Source organism: Palaemon carinicauda, chromosome 40, assembly GCF_036898095.1.
Source record: "Palaemon carinicauda isolate YSFRI2023 chromosome 40, ASM3689809v2, whole genome shotgun sequence".
NCBI classification, from domain to species: Eukaryota; Metazoa; Arthropoda; class Malacostraca; order Decapoda; family Palaemonidae; genus Palaemon; species Palaemon carinicauda.
In genome coordinates, this window is record NC_090764.1 from 61,756,317 (window position 1) to 61,778,537 (window position 22,221).

General features: G+C 43.8%; 1 protein-coding gene across 1 annotated transcript in view; it reads right to left on the reverse strand.

Annotated features, from left to right (window-relative positions):
* Positions 1–252: 252 nt before the first annotated feature.
* LOC137631934 (ADP-ribosylation factor-related protein 1-like) overlaps positions 253–22,221 on the reverse strand; it is a 133,688-nt gene continuing 111,719 nt past the window's right edge. Inside the window, exon 5 of the mRNA XM_068363934.1 lies at positions 253–653. Within this exon, the coding sequence (XP_068220035.1) occupies positions 563–653 (91 nt within the window). The 3' untranslated portion in view covers positions 253–562. The remainder of the gene's footprint in view (positions 654–22,221) is intronic.

Sequence of the window (22,221 nt, forward strand, 5' to 3'; positions counted from 1 at the left end):
TACCAATACATTTCAGCATTTCTCAGGAGTAATGTTATCCGCCACCAAAGGAACGGCCTAATTCATGATTAAATTGGTACTGTACTGCATTTACAACATTCATACGATGTTTCCTATTAACTTGCGATTAACATACTATACCGATGTAAAATTGTTTATACACCTAAAACTCTGATATACACATACACGCCTATATATACAGTATATAATATTCAAAATATATTACCATTAATCTTCAAAAAAAACATCAAATTGTAATTTGTGAGCACAACTGTATTTCACATACAAAGATAAATTTACAAAATTTGTTCATCTATTTCAGATCTGTGATAACCATATAAAAGTCACATTGATCTATAACAGGAAGAAAGGTGTAAAAACCATTTTCTTATAACTGTGTATGTTCTCTGTTTTCCAGACCACATATATACATACATATACACAGAACACAAAAAATTTCATGCAATGTTATAAACACTACAGTTCACTCTGTTTGAAACGGAGAGTACACACTCATATTTGGCAGGAAATCCGGATATACTGTACTAATATGAATGGGCCATCAGGTATCGTTGTTGTTGGGTGGTGGTCTAATATCACTATTCCTTTTGATACATTCCACCAACCAGTCAATCCCCTCATCAACTCCAGCTCTGCAATGTGCAAAACACCATTTTCAAATTTCAAATACACTAGCACGTGTCATCATTATGAAATTCTTATTTCATCAAAGTTGATACTGTACTGTATAAACTTTAAAAGTCTTTTCCACTCAACTTATTTTTCAACTTGCCTAAAGCATTCCAAATAGATAGTCTTTAGTGTTTTATTCACTTGATTCTTATTATTATTAAAAGATGGACATCATGCAGCAATATCGAGTCTAACTCAACTCTTCCAGAACTGGCCCAATTAACAACGGGAAGAAAAAGTATTAATATCTACATTGAATAATTTAATATAATATGGAGATTAGGCAGCCACATGAGTCAAACTCGACTCTTACAGAGCTAGCCCAATTAACAAAGGGAAGAAAAAATATTAATATTGATATTACAGTAAAATTAAATAATTGAATTATGAAATTCTTACATCATCTAAGTTGATACTGTACTGTATACACTTTAAAAGTCTTTTCCACTCGACTTATTTTTCAACTTACCTAAAGCATTCCAAATATATAGTCTTTTATAATGTTTTATGCACTGGATTCTTATCATTATTAAGAGATGGAGATTATGCAGCATGAGTCATACTCGACTCTTACAGAGCTGGCCCAATTAAAAACGGGAAGAAAAAATTTATAATAATAAATAAATGAATAAAAATGTTATTTTTATCATAAAATAAATTTTTGAACATACTTACCTGGTAGTTATGCATATAGCTTACGTCCCTGACGTCACGACAGAAAATTTAAAAAACTCGCGCCAATCGCCGATTGGATAGCCAGGTGTACCACCGTGCGCCCCTAGCGAGGAATCTAGAAACCATCCCATGGATATCCATATTTTCCATGCCTCTAGTCTCTAGAGGGGAGGAGGGGGGGATATTTAATTATACATAACAACTAGGTAAGTACGTTAAAAAATTTATTTTATAATGAAAATAACATTTTAAATACAAGACTTACCTGGTAGTTATGTATATAGCTGATTAACACCTTTGGTGGAGGATTAGAGACAGCCGATATAGATGTAATCTTACTTAAGCGTTAATAAACAAACTTAAGGGTTTGTACCTGATAAGGAAGTTGACTTCAATGAATCTTTCATTATGTACACTTTCCTTATGAGATCCAGTGATCCACCCAGGGAGCTGAAGACCTCTAGGAGTTGTCAAAATGGTCCAAAAACCTCTATGTGACAGTACCTGTTCCAATAACTTTGTTCCGGGGCGCTCTCAAGGAACAAATAGAACATCTGACTAAAATCAATGATTGTGTTCGACTGTCGCAATCGCCACAACCACCATAAATATATAAGAGTTCCAAGAGAAGAAAAAGGTATTAGGATACGGGAACTTAGTGGAGGATTCCTCCCCCACTACTGCACTCGCTGTTACGACTGGTCCCAGAAAGTATCCGTCCTCATAAAGAGTCTGGACATGATTCAAAAAGTGTGAAGTGAACACAGATTTACTCTTCCAAAAGGATGTGCCCAAAAAGCTGTAGCAATCCATTTTGCTTGAAGGCCACTGAAGTTGTTACAGCACTAATTTCATGTGTCTTGACCTTCTAAAAAACTTAGAGACAAGTCTCACTGTAAATCACACGAGCCTCTCCTATAAGAGTCTGAAGAAAAATGAAAGGACATTCTTGACATCTGTAACGAGGGCCCCAAAGAGCTTCGACTTGCTCGTAACTCTTTCATTCTGCCTAGAAAGAACTACAAAGTTCTTACTGGACATAGGACTCCCTCCAACTCTTCTCCAACCATATCCGACAGAGTCGCAAACTCAAAAGCCTTGGATTAAGGTGAAAAGGGTGGTCATTCTCGGTGAGAAAGCCTAACTGCAATGAACAGATAGCTTCGTTATCTCGAAAGTCAACGTTTTACAAAACGCATGATTGCACTGATACTTATAGTTGCCGTGGAACTTAATAAAACTAGAATCATCGTGAGGTCCTAAAAATGAAGAAGAATGCAAGTGGACAAGCTTGTCACTCATAAGGAACTTCAGGATTATATCCAGACTCCAAACTGGCGAGTCATTGTTGATTAGATGTTTCAAACAATTTGAGAAGTTCCTGTAAGACTTTATCAAACGAAAGGCAAGATACTGTGCCTGACTACAGTCGTAAACACACTCCTGCATCCTTTGATGGAAGAAGATGCACAATTGCGCTTCCTTCGAAGTGACAACAGGAAAACAGCAACTAAGCTGTAGAGATACTGGGAGAAAACAGGGTTGATTCTAAACCATTCTCTGAAACCTCCTATATGGATTGATAAATCCTGGTGGTAGAAGTCTTTAAAGCTCCTATAAAAAGTACCTTTCTAAGGAAGGAGTCTGAGAAAAATTACTGTAAAAGGAAGACTCCTAGGAGAGTCCACTATCCACTCCAGAATCTCTGTGAGAAATCCTATATAAGGATGACTTAAACGTTGCCACAGATTCTTGCAGACTTCTCGATGGAGGGTCCATTCTCCAGCTGAGATAGTCTGCCAAACTTCTTTTCCCTCTGAATGAACCTTACAGAAGGATACATTCTTCTCCTTGCCCAGAGAAAAGACTCCTCGCTGTCCCGTAAAGGGACTCGAGTGAATTCCGCCCTGCTTGGCAAAGAAAACAAAGCTGTGGTAAATCGACATGACTTGCCAACAATCTAGTGTTGCTTCCACCTCGAAATTGAGGTAACGGAACAACACAAGGCCTAAGGGCCCTGTTCCAAAAGTGGGGAGGGGGGGAGGGGGACCTCCTGGAGGACGCCTGATTCTTGGTTGGAACCTATGGCATAGACTGGATAGTTCCACCACTGAAGGTATCTTATGACATCCGCAAAAGATGCATAAGGACTAAAAATCTTCTCCTTGTCCCAAAATGATTGAGGATGAAAAGGAGCGGACGAAGAAATATCACAAAAGGATAACAACTTCTAGCTTCCGACTGGCTGGGAAATGAGCCCCGGTCCAGGAAAACTAGGATGAACAGAGATAAATCAAGGATCTCAAAGAAAGATTCAAGATGGCTTGCACTGTTCTAAGGTGAGACGTAAAAGCCTGAAATAACTACACTCTGAATCCCCATTTTGAGATGGGGTCAGAAGAGACTCTTCTTGTAGGCAAGAAGATCCAATTCTTCAAAAAAGGCTCAACGTTATCTGAAGATCCAACATGTAGATCGGAAGAATGAGTCCTGAGAAGCCAATCTTCCCTAAACCGGGAGGCTCAGATCTTGAGTGCAGTAGACTGTTACATAAGTATCGGGGCGGAGCTAAGACCAAAACACACACTGTCGGACTCTAGACTCCTCTCTAGAACTGGGAGGGAGGTCTATGGAGCTAAATTTAAAGAAGGTTTCCCTAAAAAACGAAAAAAGTACTCCTCTTTCAGAAGAAGAACTGACCAAGGTCTGCTCCTAACTTTTCCCAATGATTGCCCGAAGCAATAAAGTTTGGCTTCTACTGTCTGAAGGCGAAAGCAGTCAGACTCTGTTTTGATAACTCTCAGCTCGACGTCAAGTCCCAGAGGACGCTCGACGTCAAGTCCCGGAGGACGCCTGACGTCACGTCCCGGAGGATGCTCGACGTCACGTCACGGAGGAAGCCCGACGTCACGTCCCAGAGGACGCTCGACGTCACTACCCGGAGGACATTCGCGACCAGGAGGACGTACGACGACTTTGCCCTGTTCCTCAAGTCTGGTAGCTATCCTGCTGAAAGTCTTCCTCGAAAAGCCTGAGAAAAATTCGGAAAAGGAGATCCTTCCTTTGATATGCGGCTAAAGAAGGATAGATGAAAAACCTTTCTTGCCGAATCTGAAACCAAATCGTAGGTGGCCTTTGGGTAACTCAGATGAAAATCTCTGATTAACTCAACTGAGAAAGAGACGAAGACAGAGATGTGCAAAGAAATTCTATTTCTGAAAGGATGCAACTTCAAAAGGCTGAAACGAACACTTCTGACTTCTTGTATTCCAACTAGAGTTGTATCCCAGATACAAGATCTAGAGGCCAGACTATTCAAAGGAAAAAATGAAAACTGCCTATCCTTGGTCCTTCTGAGACACCATTTAGTCTCTAAACATCCTTAAAGCTCTATTGAATACCTGGTAAGAACCATCTTGTAAAAAGAGAGACTTCTCGACGCCTTCCCAAGAGAATTCAGAGGAAGGCTAAAATGGAGCGATAGATGCAAAATAGTCTGGAAACTCATTACGAAAAACTTTCATGAGTTCCTTAAACAACTGAAGGACGAATTGACTAAGGATCCTCTCCTTCTGAAAACACAAAAAATTCAAAGAAGAAAAGTGATCGCCAATGTTTTCTTCTGACAAAGGACTAACGGCAGTAGTGACGTTGTGCTAAATTTCACAACCCGGAAGACGTCGACGTTTAACAGAACATGTCTGGTAAAGGTCGTGACTACTGGTGTCAAAGAAAGCCAGAACATCGCCTCTGTCACCGCGTTGCTCTAAAAGTAGACGCTCGACTTAGAGGAACTTCGCACTCTTAAAAGCGTCTATGATAAAAGAGATCGGTGATCTCAACATTCAAATCGACTAGTGTCATCAAAAAGGCTGAGGTTTTCATGATCAATGTCATGCCTCATGCTGGATGTTAGACGTCAAACGTGTAAGAGTGGCGCTAAGCGTCCTGAAAGGCTTGGTGCCGAGCGGCCAACAGAGCACGATGCCGAACGTCTATAAGACGTGGCGCCGACCGTCCTGGAAAAAGGGGAGACAATCGTCCTGAAAGATGTGGCGCAGAATTGTCCTGAAAGACGTGGCGCCGAACATCCTGACAGACGTGACGCCGAGCGTCTTGTAAGACGTGGCGCCGAGCGTCCTGAAAGATGAGGCGCCGAACGTCCTGAAAGACTAGGCGCCGAGCGATCTAGCAAAATTATCTATATTATGCTGCTTGGCGCATAAGGTTAAAAGAATTCCATTCAAAGGGTTTCATGGCCGACTGGCGCTCTGATACAAAAAACCTGTGTCTATATAGGTTATTCTAGAAGACATGACGCCGAGACTCCTGAAAGACAAGGCGTTGAATGTCTTGAAAGACTAGGCGCCGAGCGATCTAGCAAAATGATCTACATTATGCTGCTCGGCGCCTATGGTAAAAAGAGTTCAGTTCAGAGGGTTCTCATGGCCGACTGGCGCTCTGGGACAAAAAACCGTGTCTATAAAGGTTATTCTTGTCAGGCGTAGCGCCGAGCGTCCCGAAAGACGAGGCACCGAACATCCTGAAAGACTAAGCGCCGAGCGATCTAGCAAAATTATCTACATTATGCTGCTCGGCATGTATGGTTAAACGAGTTCCATTAAGAGGGTTCTCAAGGCCGACTGGCGCTCTGGGACATGAAACCGTGTCTTTATAGGTTATTCCTGTAAGACGTGGCACCGAGCATCCTGAAAGACGAGGCACCGAGCGTCCTGAAAAACTGGGCGCTGAGCGATCTAGCAAAATTATCTACAATATGCTGCTCGGCGTGTACGGTTAAAAGAGTTCCATTCAGAGGGTTCTCATGGCCGACTGGCGCTCTGGGACAAAAAACCGTGTTTAAATAGGTTATAGTATTACTATTATCAGCATATGTGATGCAATACAAGACTCAAACAGCAATGTAGAAGTTGCACTAAGTTACAAACATCGTGTCAAACTCTTACAGCAGCGTTAGTAGCTAGCCTTGCTGGATGTCAGGTGTGGCGCCGCTCGATGTCCAACGCTCTGTTGTTCGGCGTCACGTTCAGCCGCCTGGTGCGCGCCACCATGCTCAGCTGCCTGGCGCGCACCATCTCACTCAGTCGCCTGGCGCGCACCATCTCACTCAGTCGCCTGGCACACAATATCTCACTCAGTCGCCTGGCGCTTGTCACGTGCCTGGATTGAAGTTAGAAAACACTTAAACCACGCCTTACCTACGGCGAGGGCGAGCGTTCCGGGAATCGTCAACAGGAACGGTCGAGGGGACTTCTGTTCGGGTCTTACAAGACGCTCGGCGCCAGGCTAATGCCTCACGCTTCTTTTCGCCGATCGACGTTACTTCTCCCCTGGGTCCGGGAGCTTGAAAGAGGTCTAAGGCTAGGATAACGACAGGTCCGAACAAAAGTACCATCCATTATATTAAATAAAATTCACTGCACTAATTTGGCATTAACTTGCACTTTTAAACTCTTTAGCTTAAATGAGAATGTAATAGGCATTGAATCCTATATAAAATGTAACAAAATATTTTATATAAAATATTAAATGAATAGATATAGGAATAAAGAATATATACATATATATATACATATATATATATATATATATATATATATATATATATATATATATAAATATATATATATATAAATATATATATATATATGTGTGTGTGTGTCTAAACAACCCTTATTCTTAAGGATTCCCAAAAATAATGATTTGTTACACTAAAAATGAACAGATATAGCGATCACGTATATATAAGAAAAGAACCCTCAATTAAAAGGGTTCCAAAACGGATTTTGAGCGAAGCGAAAAATCTATTTTTGGGTGAGATGGCCATGACGTCCTGATGGAAGGTTCCTTCAGTAGCTTCCTGAGGGTATATATGACTACAGTAGATATTCCCAGAGAATTAAACTAAAGGTTTCACAGAATTCTAACTTCTGGCGCGAGTACCCGTAAGGTTTCCCTTTAGGATATCGTATATCAACAGGGGAAATATGCTTGACACGCCACATGGCTATCTGCACCCCACATAGCGTTTACGCTTCGAGGGGGATAAGGTGGCAAGTTATAGGAGGAGCCGTTGCAAAGTTATCCTCCAGCGTTACTGTTACTGTACCTCGCGACGTAAACAAACGGCAGCCATAGCTGTCCGCCATCTTGACTGACATCACATCCGCCCGCTTCATTCCTATCTAGCGTATCTGTCAACCTCCACGATACAATAAGAAAGGGAGGGGCCTGACAGGCCAGAATAGAGACAATAGGCGGGTCCATCAGGACGTCATGGCCATCTCACCCAAAAATAGATTTTTCGCTTCGCTCAAAACCCGTTTTTTGGGCTCAAGCCATGATGTCCTGATGGAAGTGTACCAGAGAATTAGTGTATCGTGGTTTTTCCCCGTTTCGAAAGTGCCTTCTACTTCAAACAACATTCCTTTGGTCTGATGACCTTAGAGACCGTGACATCTCCGTTACATGTCACTACCAGTGGCATAAACTATGACATGGCTTCCTGCCCCCCTGGCAGGGAGGTCCTGTTTGGACAAGAGGAACATCTCGAAGTACCCTGATGAAGATAAACTCACCTGGAGGCGAGGATCGTGCCGGTCTCGTGGACAGATCAGTAAAGTTAAATAATTGTGTAGGAACCATTATTTCACTTGCTTTGGTGAGCATATCTCAGACAGGAGTAATATTATACATGAATATAATAAAGAATAATTAGGGCATTAAAACTCTGTAATAGTAGTTTATTTCATATGGAAGGGCAAAATAAGACGCATATGATAACAAAATTTTCTATTTTATTCAAGAAAATTTGCAATAAAATAAGGTAAATAATTTACAACAAAATTATTGATTAGCAAACATAGACTAAGGACTGAAAAAGACGATGATGTGGAATCAGAAAGGGAAGAACTTGCCTATACACACATGAGTTCCAGGGGAACTAGAATCTTTGAAAGTCATAATACACTTCATGTCCAATAAACATGTGGCACACGTGATAGAGTCTATGTCACTTCACCTTGTGGAAGAACAGTCTTTTGTGACACTAAGTGTCACCTGAAATCACTATGTATCGCACTAGGGTCAACACAGGCACCCATTGAGTTAAGAGTCCCGAAATAACTCACTGTTCTACGCAGCACTAAGCGGCAGGTTTTAATACACTACCTGCGGTTACCACGAATCTTTTGACTTCGTGCACCTGCTTCGCATAGTGTTTAAAAAATATAAAACACTCTCGAGGATTTCCAGCCTGTGAACGAATGGAGGCTTTCGAAATCGATAGCTTGGAAAAAAATTTAGGGAAGAGGCGACTTTCCTAGGATCATGACCTGCAGGTGTACTGTCAGGATCCGCTCTGCGAATAAAGTAGGTGATCTTCGCCCTTAGTTGTTTAAATGACAGGTCACTGCCCGATGTTTCACCTTTAAAAAGCTGTCCTCCGCCAAAGTCTGAAGTTCTTTGAAGATAGACCTTAAGACTCTCCACTGGGCATAGAGAGACATCTTACTTCAGAGGGCAGATTCTCCAAGGTCCCCATCTCTTGGTGGGGAGTTCGTTTTTTGCGAGAAACGTAGGGTCGGGGCAGAGGGTAAGTTCCCCTGTATCGGCGAACTGTATCTGGCCCTCTTCTCTAGACAATGCCACTATTTCACTGACTCGGGCTCCCGAGGCGAGAGCAAAAAGGAAAATCACTTTTTGAGTCAAGTCTTTCAGAGGGCAAGATTCGTTGTCCAGACTAGAGGCAAAGTGGAGCACCTTATCCAGAGACCAGGAGATGGGTCTCGGTGGGGGTGCAGGATGGAGTCTAGCGCATGCCTTCGGAAGTTTGTTAAAGATTTCGTTGGACAAGTCTATCTGGAAGGCGTACAGCAGTGGTCTTGTCAAGGCCGATTTGCAAGTAGAAATCGTGTTGGCTGCTAAGCCTTGCCCATGAAGGTGAATAAAGAAGCACACACAAAAACATCTATGGAGATTTCCGCAGGAGTTTTTGCCTTGACAAAGGACACCCACTTCCTCCAGGATGATTCATATTGCCTTCTGGTAGACTTTGTTTTATATTCCTCTAAGAAGTATAAACATTTCTTCGAGATTCCAAACCTTTTCTTCAAGGCTAGGGAGAGAAAATCATGAGATGAAGGTCTCGGACTTTCTTTGATAAAGGGATCAGCTTGGGCTGTAGTTCCAGAACTAGGGGGAACCAGTTGCTCCGGGGCCACTTGGGAGCCACTAGGGCTGTTGTTCCCTTGAAGGTTCTCAGTTTGGAGAGGATTTTCAGCAGAAGATTGGGTGGATGGAACAGGTAAATCTTGGACCATCTGTTCCAGTCCAGGGACATGGCGTCCACTGCTTACACTTTGGGGTCCTCGTATGGGGCCACGTATAGAGGAAGTTGATTGTTGTCGCTCGTCGCAAAGAGGTCGATCTGCAGTTCCGGGACTTGACGGGAGATGAAGGAGAATGATCTTGCGTCTAGGGACCATTCCGACTCTATGGGCTTGTTCTCGATAGAGCGTCCGCCGTCACATTGCGGAATCCTTGTAGGTGAACTGCGGAAAAGTGCCATTTCTTCCTGTCCGCTAGGTGGAAAATGGGTAACAGCACTTGGTTGAGTTGGGGCGATCGTGAGCCCTGACGGTTGAGACATCTGACCACAACGGAGTAGTCCAGAGTTAGACGGATGTTGATCGAAGGACGAGGGGATAGTTTCTTCAGAGTGAGAAGAACCGCCATGGCCTCCAAGATGTTGATGTGAACTTGAACTTGTCGCTGGTGGGAGTGAGCCCCCCATCCTTCTAGCGAGGCATCCGTGTGGATGCTGATAGATGGAGGTGGTAGTTGAAGAGGAACAGATCCTTTCAGGTTCCTTACCTCTGACCATGGCTTGAGGAGTGAGCGAAGCCTGGTTGGTAGGGGTCTCTTGAGATCTCTTCAAGCGATGGATGCGTTTCGTCTCCAGACTCCCGATGCATCCTTTAGCTGTGCTCATAGCACTGGGTCTGTCACTGAAGCGAATTGTAGGGAGCCGAGTACCCGCTCCTGCTGTCGTCTTGAAATCCATTTGGATTTGAGAAGTCTCTTAACAGACCCGGCTATTTCCTTCCTTTTCTTCAGAGGGATGGAAAGACGGTGTGACTGAAGATTCCAATGGATTCCCAACCATTGAAACTTCTGAGCTGGAGACAGGCGAGACTTTCTGGTGTTGATTTTGAAACCCAGATGTTCCAGGAATTGGGTCACCTTTCTGCAGGCACGCAAGCATCCTTCTGGCGATGTCGCCCAAACCAGCCAATAGTCTAGGTAAGCCATCACCTGGACGCCTTGAAGGCGTAGCTGGTGGACGATCGTGTCTGCGAGCTTCGTGAAGATTCGTGGAGCCACGTTGAGACCGAAGGGAATAGCCCTGAAGGCGTACTTTCTTCTTTGAAGCTTGAATCCTAGGTAGGAGGAAGCTTGGTGATTCATTGGAATGTGCCAATAGGCATCCGCCAGGTCTATTGAGACCGTGTAAGCCTTGTGAGGCAGTAGGGCTCTTATATGTCAGCATTTTTAATTTGCTGTTCGCAATGAACTTGAGAGGGGACAAGTCAAAATGACTCTGAGTTTGTGTGAGTCTTTCTTGGGAACACAAAACAGTCTTCCCTGGAACCTGGTGGACTTTACCCTCTTGATCACCTCCTTGTTCAAGAGTTCTAGGACATATTCTTCTAGAATGGGGGTTGAAGGTTGGAGGTGGTTTTATCCAACTCCACCCTAGTCCCTTCTTGACGATGCTGTGTGCCTAAGGATCGAAGGTCCAACGATCCTGAAAGTGGCGGGGTCTTCCTCCCACCGGAAGCACTTCATTGCTTCTGGTTTCCCGAGGGTTTACCACCTTGGCCGCCTGCTCTCCTTCCTCCTCTCCCTCTGGAAGGACGTCGAGAGGAGTCTCTGCCGGAACCTCTACCTCTGGGGCGAAAGGTTTCATAGGCTGGTGTGAAAACTGGTGACTGGGACACCACCGGCTGAGGGACCAACTGAAATGTTTGTTGTGGCTAAGCCACTAGTTGGGGAGTAGCGGGTGCCGGAAACTGGCGTTTGGCCTGACGCTGTTGGGGTCGTGACTTGTTTGATTTCTTCTTAGGTTGGGGGCCTTCATCCTGAGAAGATTTCCTCATGCGTGACATGCCCCACTTATTGAGAAGGTTCCTATTCCCAGTGGCAGCTCTGTCCACAATCTCTTTCACAAGGTCTACAGGAAAGAGATATTCACCCCAAATGTTGGAGGAGATCAGTTTCCGGGGTTCGTGTTTAACGGTTGCATCCGTAAACACGAACTATCTACATGCCCTCCGGGCCTTGATGAAGCTATATAAGTCTTTCAACAAGGTGGCAAGGTGGGTCTTTGTGAGGACCATGTAGACGCCTGGGATGCGAGTGTCCCTGCCCATTGTCTCAAGGATCACCTGATGAGACAGAGAAGCAGCCAGCCTCTCTTTTGTATCCAGTTCCCGACGCAGAAGGTACTCCGTAAGCTTGAGAAGATTTTCATTAAACTGACGTCCGGCGACGTCAGGCTCCAGCTTACCAACCGAGGTCAGCTGAATGTCCTTCCAGCTCTTATCATCGGGAGGTAGGGCGAGGGAGAGAGGCCTACATTCCTCCAATGTAGGGCAGGGTTTACCTTCCTCCACCGCCTTCAGCACGACGTTCAAGGCCTTTTCAGCAAAGGGAAAGACCATGGTGGGGAAAGCAAGAAAAGACGGGTTTTTCTTGCTTAGGGCTGGCACCTTGGAATTGGTGTAACCCCTGCTCTTAAGGCAGCCAGCCAAAAGAGCCTGAGCTCTGGAGTGCTCAAACACAATCACCTCCTTTGGCTCAGTCTCCTCCTTTGAGACTGGATCAGATGTCAGACGGATGAAGCAGTCCGGGTAGGCATCGAAACTAGGGAAGAATTCCACCTCTTCACGGGGAACAGCGCCTAGTTTGTCGTTGATGAAGATACGTCAGGTGGTAATAGGCATGAATTTTGCATGCCTCCAGGGATTGGTCATTGAGCAGGGGGGAGATTCTTGGCAGAGATCTCCTTGGGCTGTTTCTTCAAGCCCAGTATTTCCTTCTTGAGGTCCGCCTGCCCCTGGCAGAGCCTCTCATTCAGGAATGCCAACAAAGCCTGGAAGGAATCCTAGGAGCCTGCCAGGGAAGGTACTGGAGTGGCAGACGTAGAAGGGACCGGTTCCGAAGTCACAACGGAAACCACAGAGGGTGTACGGGCGATCTCGCCCTCAAAATCAGGGGGTCTCCACAATATCCTCTTCTTCTTTCTGACCCCCTTCCATGAGGGTCCTTTCAGTGTCGTCGGAAACATCCAACATCCTTTCCACCTCGTCGAGGTGGCACTCTTGAAGAGCGGCCGAAACATCTGGTTCGACCATCAGTTGGACGCAAGGGATCTCGTCCTTGGAGATGACGGCATCCGCAGACGCCTTGGGAAAGAGCATGGCTCTCATCCTTTCGTTTGGGAGATAGGGCCCGTGGCGTTTTTCTGAAACCCGCGCACCCACTTGCGCAGTTTCTCTCGGGTGTTGTCCCTAGCCTCCGCCGACGGAGGGTTTTTAAACGCCTCATCAAGCAGGTTCTTGCATACCGTGCAGACCTGCGGATCCCAATAACGAAGATTCCCCTTCGAGATTGAACAGCCGGCGTGGGATCGACACGCCTGGTGGCCGTAAAAGTCAGGGTGACGAACACCGCAGAAGGTGCTCTCAAACTTCACATACTCCTCCTGTAAAAGAAAGAGGAAATGAGTAATTGAAAATCAATACAAATATGACTTACTTAAATCTTAGATTAGGACTAAGTTTAATAACTTATAAGATTCCATTATGTCTAAGCTTAGGATAGGTAAGCTAGAAAGGAAGGTAGGGAAGACACATACTTGTGCATCCTGCCAAGCCAATTGCCGTGACCCCACACTGTAACTAATTCGAGAGGGCCGTATGTGCCCTGGGAGGAAGAGGAACATCCATGGTCGATGAGCCAAGCTTAGTCTTCTTCTAAAGAATTAGGAACGGTGGGAGGGGAAAGCTGAATTCATTCAGATAAGGAGAGGAGGGATTAGCTAATCCCCTTCAACGGATTAGGTCCCGGCAAGAGACCGCACATGGATGCACAGAATATGCTGGAAGGTTTTTACTGTACAACTATACATAATAATTATTCAGTTTAAGGTATACCATACCATAAGAGTACTGGCTATTATCCATAGCTGCACAATAAACCCTGCCGGCACTGGGCCAGCAGGACGAAGGAGTGACTGTCCACTGTAAGGTACATGCGGGTGTCGCCGGCAACGCCGGGAGCCCGACCACCGCCGGGAGCCCGACCACCGCCGGCAGATCTCCATCGAGGAAGGATCCTTCAAAGCCATCAGTCTATGTGGCAGGGAGAGAGGGTGATGGCAGATCGCCAGCAGGCCGGCAAGCAACCGGCAACGGCATACCGACAAGGATACCGAAGACACACAACACTAGAACCGGCAGAAGCATTGCTGGCGAGCCGGCGGCCCCCAGCAGCCGGCAACCAACCGACAGCGGCATACCGATACGGTCAGCATTCGATGAGACAGGTAGGATGTCGGAGACACTGACGGCAAGCGCCGGCAGAGAGGGAGCGGCAGTGGACGTAGGATGTCGGAGACACTGACGGCAAGCGCCGGCAGAGAGGGAGCGGCAGTGGACCGCACACTGAGAGAGAGAGAGAGAGAAAGACTAGGAGGGAAAAGGGGGGGGGGGTTAAGTCAGTACCCAACCCCCTCTACCTCCGGAAGAAGTGTTCAAATGAAAGGGACGGTGTGACCTTTCATCCGACGGCAAGAGGCCGGTCGACGGCTATGTTGCCAGTGGCGGCACAAGGGAGGGCCGAAGAACACTCAAAAGGGGAGGTCCAACGCTGGCAGACCGACCGACAATAGTTATCCCATAGTTCGACTATATGCGGGAAGCGTAGCAGTACGGACTAACCAACAAGGGGCCAGGCCATATCTACAATCCGCCGGCACACGGTGGAGTTGTAGAACGGTGGACAGGGGTGTGATGGCTAGCCAACACAAAGGGATAGAGTGGGGAGGGGGAAGAGGGTCCTGAGGGGGAGTATAGGAGGGGAATGAAGTCCCCACCTGCACCCCCATGGGAAGGGCTAGCCTGTCTAGGTAGGAAGAGTCTATTCTCCCGCCTAGGGTAGGTTAGCCCAGAGTAGGTACAGCACTAGTGTCCCGTTCTAAACTATAAAGAAAGACTCCCTTAGGCTGCCTAACCTGGGCTAGGAGAACTAGTCTCCCAGGCCAGGAAAGGCAGGGGTAGGACAAGTCGCTAGGCCACAGGGAGGAAGGGTCGTAACCCAACCAAGTGTGGACTAGGGGGAAGGGCTAAGCCCTCCCGCCTTCGCTCTCCAACAAGGACCAGAAGGGGAGTATATTCCCCTAAAGGAAGGTAGTAGGTGAACGACTGATACTCTGAGTTACTGTCCCAAACTCAAAGCGCACAGCCTATGGCAAGGAGAAGGGACAGTGGATCCTAACCTAACCTACTCGAATGTATTGAGGATAGGGAGGCTAGGATGTAGCCTAGGCTACCTCAAGAGGGAGGAGATTACCTAGGGTCAGGTAACCGGGGGAGGGGAGGAAGTAATGAAAAGCCCTTGCGTAGGTTAGGTGCGAGAGAAAAGACTTCTAATATCATCGAAACCCCTTATAAACTTCCCAGAAGGCGAAAAAACATATGTGCAATCATTGAATCTTGTATGTATAAATGCCTGAATCTTCATTTCTATACTTAACACTAGGAACACTTATTACATCATGCAAGAAGTAAATATGAACGCTTAGGCTATCGAGCCTAGGGGCTAGGCTAGCAGGCTAGCTTAGGGTTCGGCCAATATGATTGCCGAAAAGAATATTAACTGCATAATATAACTAATTCCTAGCAATGAAGACTAAATAACTAATATAGTCATTAGTTAAAATACCTGGAACGCTGTTCTGGCTAACTAAATAAAGCATGCGACGCGAACAGCAAGCAGCGTCTCAACATGACGCCTCCGGTCGGGGCACAGCTCCTCCACAAAACACAAGATTTAAAGAAAAATATTCATTACTTTACGGCTAGAGCTTATTTATACAAGACAAGAATATGGTACTCAACTTTCCAGAAGAAGGCGAGGCTGAAGATTGCGACATAATGCTGACAATAGCGAACACTGGGAAAAACAACTGGCAGGATACGCTACGGATAAAGGAATGAAGCGGGTGGATGTGACCTTAGTCAAGATGGCGGACAGCCATGGCTGCCGTTTGTTTACGTCGCGAGGTGCAGTAACAGCAACGCTGGAGGAAAACTTTGCAACGGCTCCTCCTATAACTTGCCACCTTATCCCCCTTGAAGCCTAAACGCTATGTGGGGTGCAGATAGCCATGTGGCGTGTCAAGCATACGTCCCCTGTTGATATACGATATCCTAAAGGGAAACCTTTAGGGTACTCGCGCCAGATGTTAGAATTCTGTGAAACCTTTAGTTTAATTCTCTGGGAATATCTACTGTAATCATATATACCCTCAGGAAGCTACTGAAGGAACCTTCCATCAGGACGTAATGGCTTGAGCCCAAATAATAGCTGTTTACTACACTTTAATTGGAATATAAACGTGAATACAGTATATAAAAAATGTAATTTTCATTATAAAATAAATTTTTTTAACATACTTACCTGGTAGTTATGTATAATTAAATACAAGGTAAGTCTTGTGTTTCAAAAATACTGGCAGCCCAACAAAAAAAAAACAACGATATCCAAGAATAGTTGGAACTGAATCGATTGTCATGAGACTGTGCACCGTAAAAAATAAACAATACACTATTCTATTAATCTTAAAAAATAGATCGGAGATTAAAAGAACGAAACTAAAGACAAAAAATTCTCTTAAAAATAATATAGTCTTTTATATTACAAGTAAAATATTTATCAAGAGTAAGAATTCCTTTCATTCTTTACGAGTGCAAAGAAAAGAATATAAAAAAACTACGTAGCACTATGTAACTACGTCACACGATTGTGACGCAATAGCTTACGTCACATGAGTGTGACGTCATAGATTTGGCGGAACTGCTGTCCACCATCATGTTTCAAAGAGTGTTTATGTTAGTTTACCGTAGGAGGAAAGAACTCCCAACCTACCTGTGCAAAGTCTACACACGATTAAAACACTAACACTTAGTAAAAAAAAATACCCAATCAGCGAAGGCTAAAAGTAAATTGTACATCACCAAAATAACCGTAATATACATATTACAGCGAGTAAGAATTCCATCGATGCTATCGCTAAGGCGACAGGGAAAATATGGATATCCATGAGATGGTTTCTAGATACCTCGCTAGGGGCGCACGGTGGTACACCTGGCCATCCAGTTGGCGATTAGCGCGAGTTTTTTTTATTTTTCTGTCGTGACGTCAGGGACGTAAGCTATATACATAACTACCAGGTAAGTCTTATGTTTAAAATATACATATATTAACTAGAACAAGCACTCAGTAGAGCACATACCTTCGCCACCGCCACTTTCGTCACCACAAAAACTGATAATGATGTGGGTATTTGATCCCAATAAAAATATATCACAAGAAGGGCAATTGAATTATGCACATTTTGGTACTAGTTTTATGATAATCAGATACAAATTGTTCACAATAAAGCAAAAAAGAGGTTTTTGACCTTGACTTTTGACCCAATCACTCCCAAAATCTAATCAAATTGTCCTTGGATCATGGCTAATCATCCAAAAAAATTTTATGATTAGGTAAAATAGTTTTTAGTTATGTGAATCACAAACACAGACATACAGTAATACCTACATACGAAAATTTCATGATGCAAAACGAGATGAAGATTTTTCCAACTCATATTACGGAAAAAAATTTCAGGATACGAAACGAGGTACGGTATGAGATTCATACAGGCGCCGAGACTAATTTTAAAATTTGCATGCCACCAGCTGTAAAATCACCACCATCCTCCCGCGCTCCCATTGGTTATCCCTTATTCCAATTTTTGCCTCCATAAGATCCTGCTCTCCTATTAGTTAGCATCTATCCCATCATGCATCTACGTATCTGTGTTCCTCGACCATTTTGTTTCGGCAACACTATCCTTCACATTGAATTCGTGTTGGTGATTTCACTTTCGTGTTTTTAGTTACTATAGTGTATCGTGTTGTGTTATTCAACTTGTACTGTGTGGCAAAACTAATTGGAAAACTGGGAAGGCTTTTGAGTTAGCTTTCCAAATGACAGGGAGACTTTCTTTCACAAATCCCTTAGAAGTCCAAGGGCTCTCTGGTCTGTTGATTAAAAGGGGGTTTAAGCTTTAAATCACCCACAGCATTTCTTCCAAGAAGCAATGCTATTCTATCTTTAGTGGCTTTATGTCCATAGGGAGACTTCTCTTCTTTGGCAATACAGGTCTTATTTGGCATTTTCTTCCAATACCATGCAGTTTCGTCTACAATGAAAACCTGATTGGGAATATATCCATTTCTGGGCTCTGACCTGTGCCGCCCAGTGAAATGCTCCTTTTACATCATTTCTAAGGTAATAACTGCTATGAATTTTACCAGAGAAAAAATTGTATAGGAATGCTAGGTTGAACCCAGTTCGCTCACTTATTAAGGTGTCGGTATAAATAACTGGGGCGTGATTAAATCACAACCAGAGGTCTTGCATCATTTACAGTAGATATCTCCTGTCAATATCCCCGAACAGCGAGGTGCCGTTCAACATCCTAGCTCTGAAACGCTACTACGAACGATCCCACCCACACCAGTGACGACACTCCTTTTTCATAGCACTTGCTTGCATACATTATCTTTTTTCCGGTGCGTGTTTTCCTTGGATAACCCAGGATTTATCTCAGGATGTCGGACCCTACCATCACTCCACCTAAGTTAAGTACCAGATCTATGAGTTTTGAGATTTTGGAGGTGTCCTTGCCCTTATTTATTATTTTATCACAGTTTTATTTTATCCACGACCCCGCATTGGGTCCTCGTGGCGATCGGCCACCTCCTCTCTCTCTCTCTCATCGTTCTTAACGTTTAACAATGAGTCTTCTATACTGATTGTTCCTCGTTTTGAACTTTTCTGGGTATCCACGGTTCACACCCCGTGTTATTTTTATATTATGGTAGTCTGTTATTACGATAACAGTTGTTTACGATATTACGGTATCGTAATTTCATGTTAGGTTGGCATGCCTGGTAGCTTTCGAGCGTTACTAGTTTTACTTCGTTTTACGTTCCGCACGTCACGGACGTTCTTAACGATCTTATTACCATTCGTTTTATTCTAGTATTATTAGTTCAAAGGGACTTTCACGAGAAAGTTCTTTGCCATTGTTGGATATAGTTCCCTTGAGAAAGAGGATGGTACTTGATTATTGCCTGTTGATCGCAACTCACTACCTCTCATTTCTTCTTTACCAGGTGCATATTGTACTGCCTCTTGAATTCAGGCACATCACCAATAGCATCCACCCTCCTCTTTAATTCCTTGTCCCTTTGAATGAGAATCTAGTCAACATAATTGATAGGCGTATCCCTTCTCGTGTGCTAAGGTACCGAGTGAAGGACAAACCGTGGTTCAATGATGATTGTAGATGTGCTTTTTTGGAGAAGCAGGAGGCCTATCAACTTTGGAAGGGTAACAGATCAGATTTGACCTGGAACAACTATACTCAGCTTCGAGCTTTTGCTCAGAGAGTTTATGCTTCAACTGAAAAGGAGTACAATTTAACCATAAAAGAAACACTTTCTGGTACAACTCAGGAACATAAATGGTGGTCTACCCTTAAATCTGCACTCTTTGGTGTCGATGCAACAGTTCCTCCTTTACTTAAACCAGATGGCTCAGTCACTCACAGTCCAAAGGAAAAGGCAACCCTTTTGGCTGATGTTTTTGACAGTAAACAGAGTAATGAAAAACTTGAACTTCCTCATTCCTGTTTTCCTGAGGCTAAACTAACTAGTTTAGCTTTTCGATCTCGTGAGATTAAAGCTCTGTTGGTGGACCTTGATGCTTATGGAGGTGTAGACCCATATGGTATTTTTCCTTTGTTTTTTATAAAGACAGCAGATTTCTTAGCTCCAAAGTTATCTGTTATTTTGCGCAAGTTAGCAAGAAGAGGAGCTTTTAGCACTAGTTGGAGAATTGGTAATGATACTACCACTAGAGAGGTATTGGATCCTTTGACTGGCCAGACTGTAATGCATTGGATCCCTCTCTCTGGTCACGGCTTATTTTTTCTTTGCCTACACTTACACAGAATAGTTTGGCCTATTCTTTACATATTCTCGTCTTTCCTCATACACCTGACAACAATGAGATACTTAACAATTCTTTACCCAAGGGGTTAATTACTGTACTGCAATTTGTTCAGTGTACTTTCCTCTTGGTAAGGGTAGAAGAGACTCTTTAGCTGTGGTAAGCAGCTCTTCTAGGAGGACACTCCAATATTAAACCACTGTTCTCTAGTCTTGGGTAGTGCCAAAGCCTCTGTACCATGGTCTTCCACTGTCTTGGGTTGGAGTTCTCTTGCTTGAGGGTACACTCAGGCACACTATTCTATCTTATTTTTTTTTCTTCTTGTTTTTTTGAAATGGTGTGTTGGACAGGCTTAATAGAAGGGCCATGGATGCCTGGTGGTTTATCAAGAGGTTGTCTTTTCCTTTTTCTGATTCTTTTTCTTCTCAAAACCATCCTTACTGTCCTCCCTTCAGTTGAAGTGGCTATCCTGGAGGGTATTTAGCCTTGCATGGTGTATCGGCTCCTCCATGTTGACCAGTTTTTCCGACTTTTTACTATAGTCTATGGGTATCATCAATCACTTTGTTTATAATTCTGTACGTATTGTTTTTGTTATAATTCTTGTTAATCTAGTTTTTAAGTATGATGTCTCTTTTTTATTTCTATTAATTCTTATGCTGTCTGGAGACATTGAGCGAAATCCGGGACCAGTACGTCCTAGATTTCGTCAATGTCGTCTTCTGTATTGTAATATTCGTGGTCTTCATGCAAATATCCAAGACCTTACAGTTGCGTCCAGACAGTATGATATTCTTTTGTGCTCAGAAACTTTGGTTTCTAATATGAGGCACTCATCTGAGCTCCTTATAACTGGTTTTAAGAAGCCAATAATGTTGAAACGTGATGCCATCCCTAGGGCCAGGGGAATGGCGGTGTATATTAGGACAGAGTACCCTGCTTCTCATAAGTCCTGCTATCAATGTGGATGTCATGAGATTCAGGTAATAAAAGTTTGTGGCAGGCATAACAACTTTTATTTATGTTCGATCTACCGGAATCCAGACATGGATGATTCTATCTTCGATTGTCTTCTTACCATTATGGCTAAGATACAAGAAGATGATAGAAAGGCTTCTTTTGTCTTTGTTGGTGATTTTAATGCTCACCATAGGGAGTGGTTAAGTTCTACCTCTCCTACCAATCGCCATGGCTTAAGAGCTTTAGACTGCCTCTGAATCAGGCTGTGAGCAAATCATAAATGAAGCTACTCACAGGTCTGGTAATTGCTTGGACCTTGTATACACTGACTCCCCTGGCGTTATAACTGGTAAGGTTGGTTCTCCAGTCGGGACATCTGATCATGCCTTGATTTCATTATTAGTGAAGACTGAGCAGCCTGTCCCTGATATATCATATTCTTGTAAAATTTATATGAAATCCCAAGCAGACTGGAATGGGATTTTACATGATCTTTTATGCTTGAATTGGTCACAATTATATAATAGTGTAGATCCTGTTGTCCCTTTGAATGAGAATCTAGTCAACATAATTGATAGGCGTATCCCTTCTCGTGTGCTAAGGTACCGAGTGAAGGGCAAACCGTGGTTCAATGATGATTGTAGACGTGCTTTTTTGGAGAAGCAGGAGGCCTATCAACTTTGGAAGGGTAACAGATCAGATTTGACCTGGAACAACTATACTCAGCTTCGAGCTTTTGCTCAGAGAGTTTATGCCTCAACTGAAAAGGAGTAAAATTTAAGCATAAAAGAAACACTTTCTGGTACAACTCAGGAACATAAATGGTGGTCTACCCTTAAATCTGCACTCTTTGGTGTCGATGCAACAGTTCCTCCTTTACTTAAGCCAGATGGCTCAGTCACTCACTGTCCAAAGGAAAAGGCAACCCTTTTGGCTGATGTTTTTGACAGTAAACAGAGTAATGAAAAACTTGAACTTCCTCATTCCTGTTTTCCTGAGGCTAAACTAACTAGTTTAGCTTTTCGATCTCGTGAGATTAAAGCTCTGTTGATGGACCTTGATGCTTATGGAGGTGTAGACCCAAATGGTATTTTTCCTTTGTTTTTTATAAAGACAGCAGATTTCTTCGCTCCAAAGTTATCTGTTATTTTGCGCAAGTTAGCAAGAAGAGGAGCTTTTAGCACTAGTTGGAGAATTGGTAATGTTACTCCTCTATGTAAATGTGTTTGTGGTAGCTCAAGTCCCACTGATTACCGCCCAATTTCCATAACTCCCATATTATCTAAAGTTTTTGAACGTCTTCTGGCAAAACGTCTTAATAGGTTTGCTGAAGGTAATCATCTACTCCCTAGTTTGCAATTTGGTTTTCGTAAAGGCCTTGGAGCATGTGATGCCCTTCTTACAATCTCCAATGCTGTACAGAAATCCCTTGATTGTGGTCGGGAAGTTTGTATGATTGGCCTTGATTTTAGTGCTGCCTTTGACCGTGTTAGTCATGAGGCCCTTGTTTTCAAACTGAAA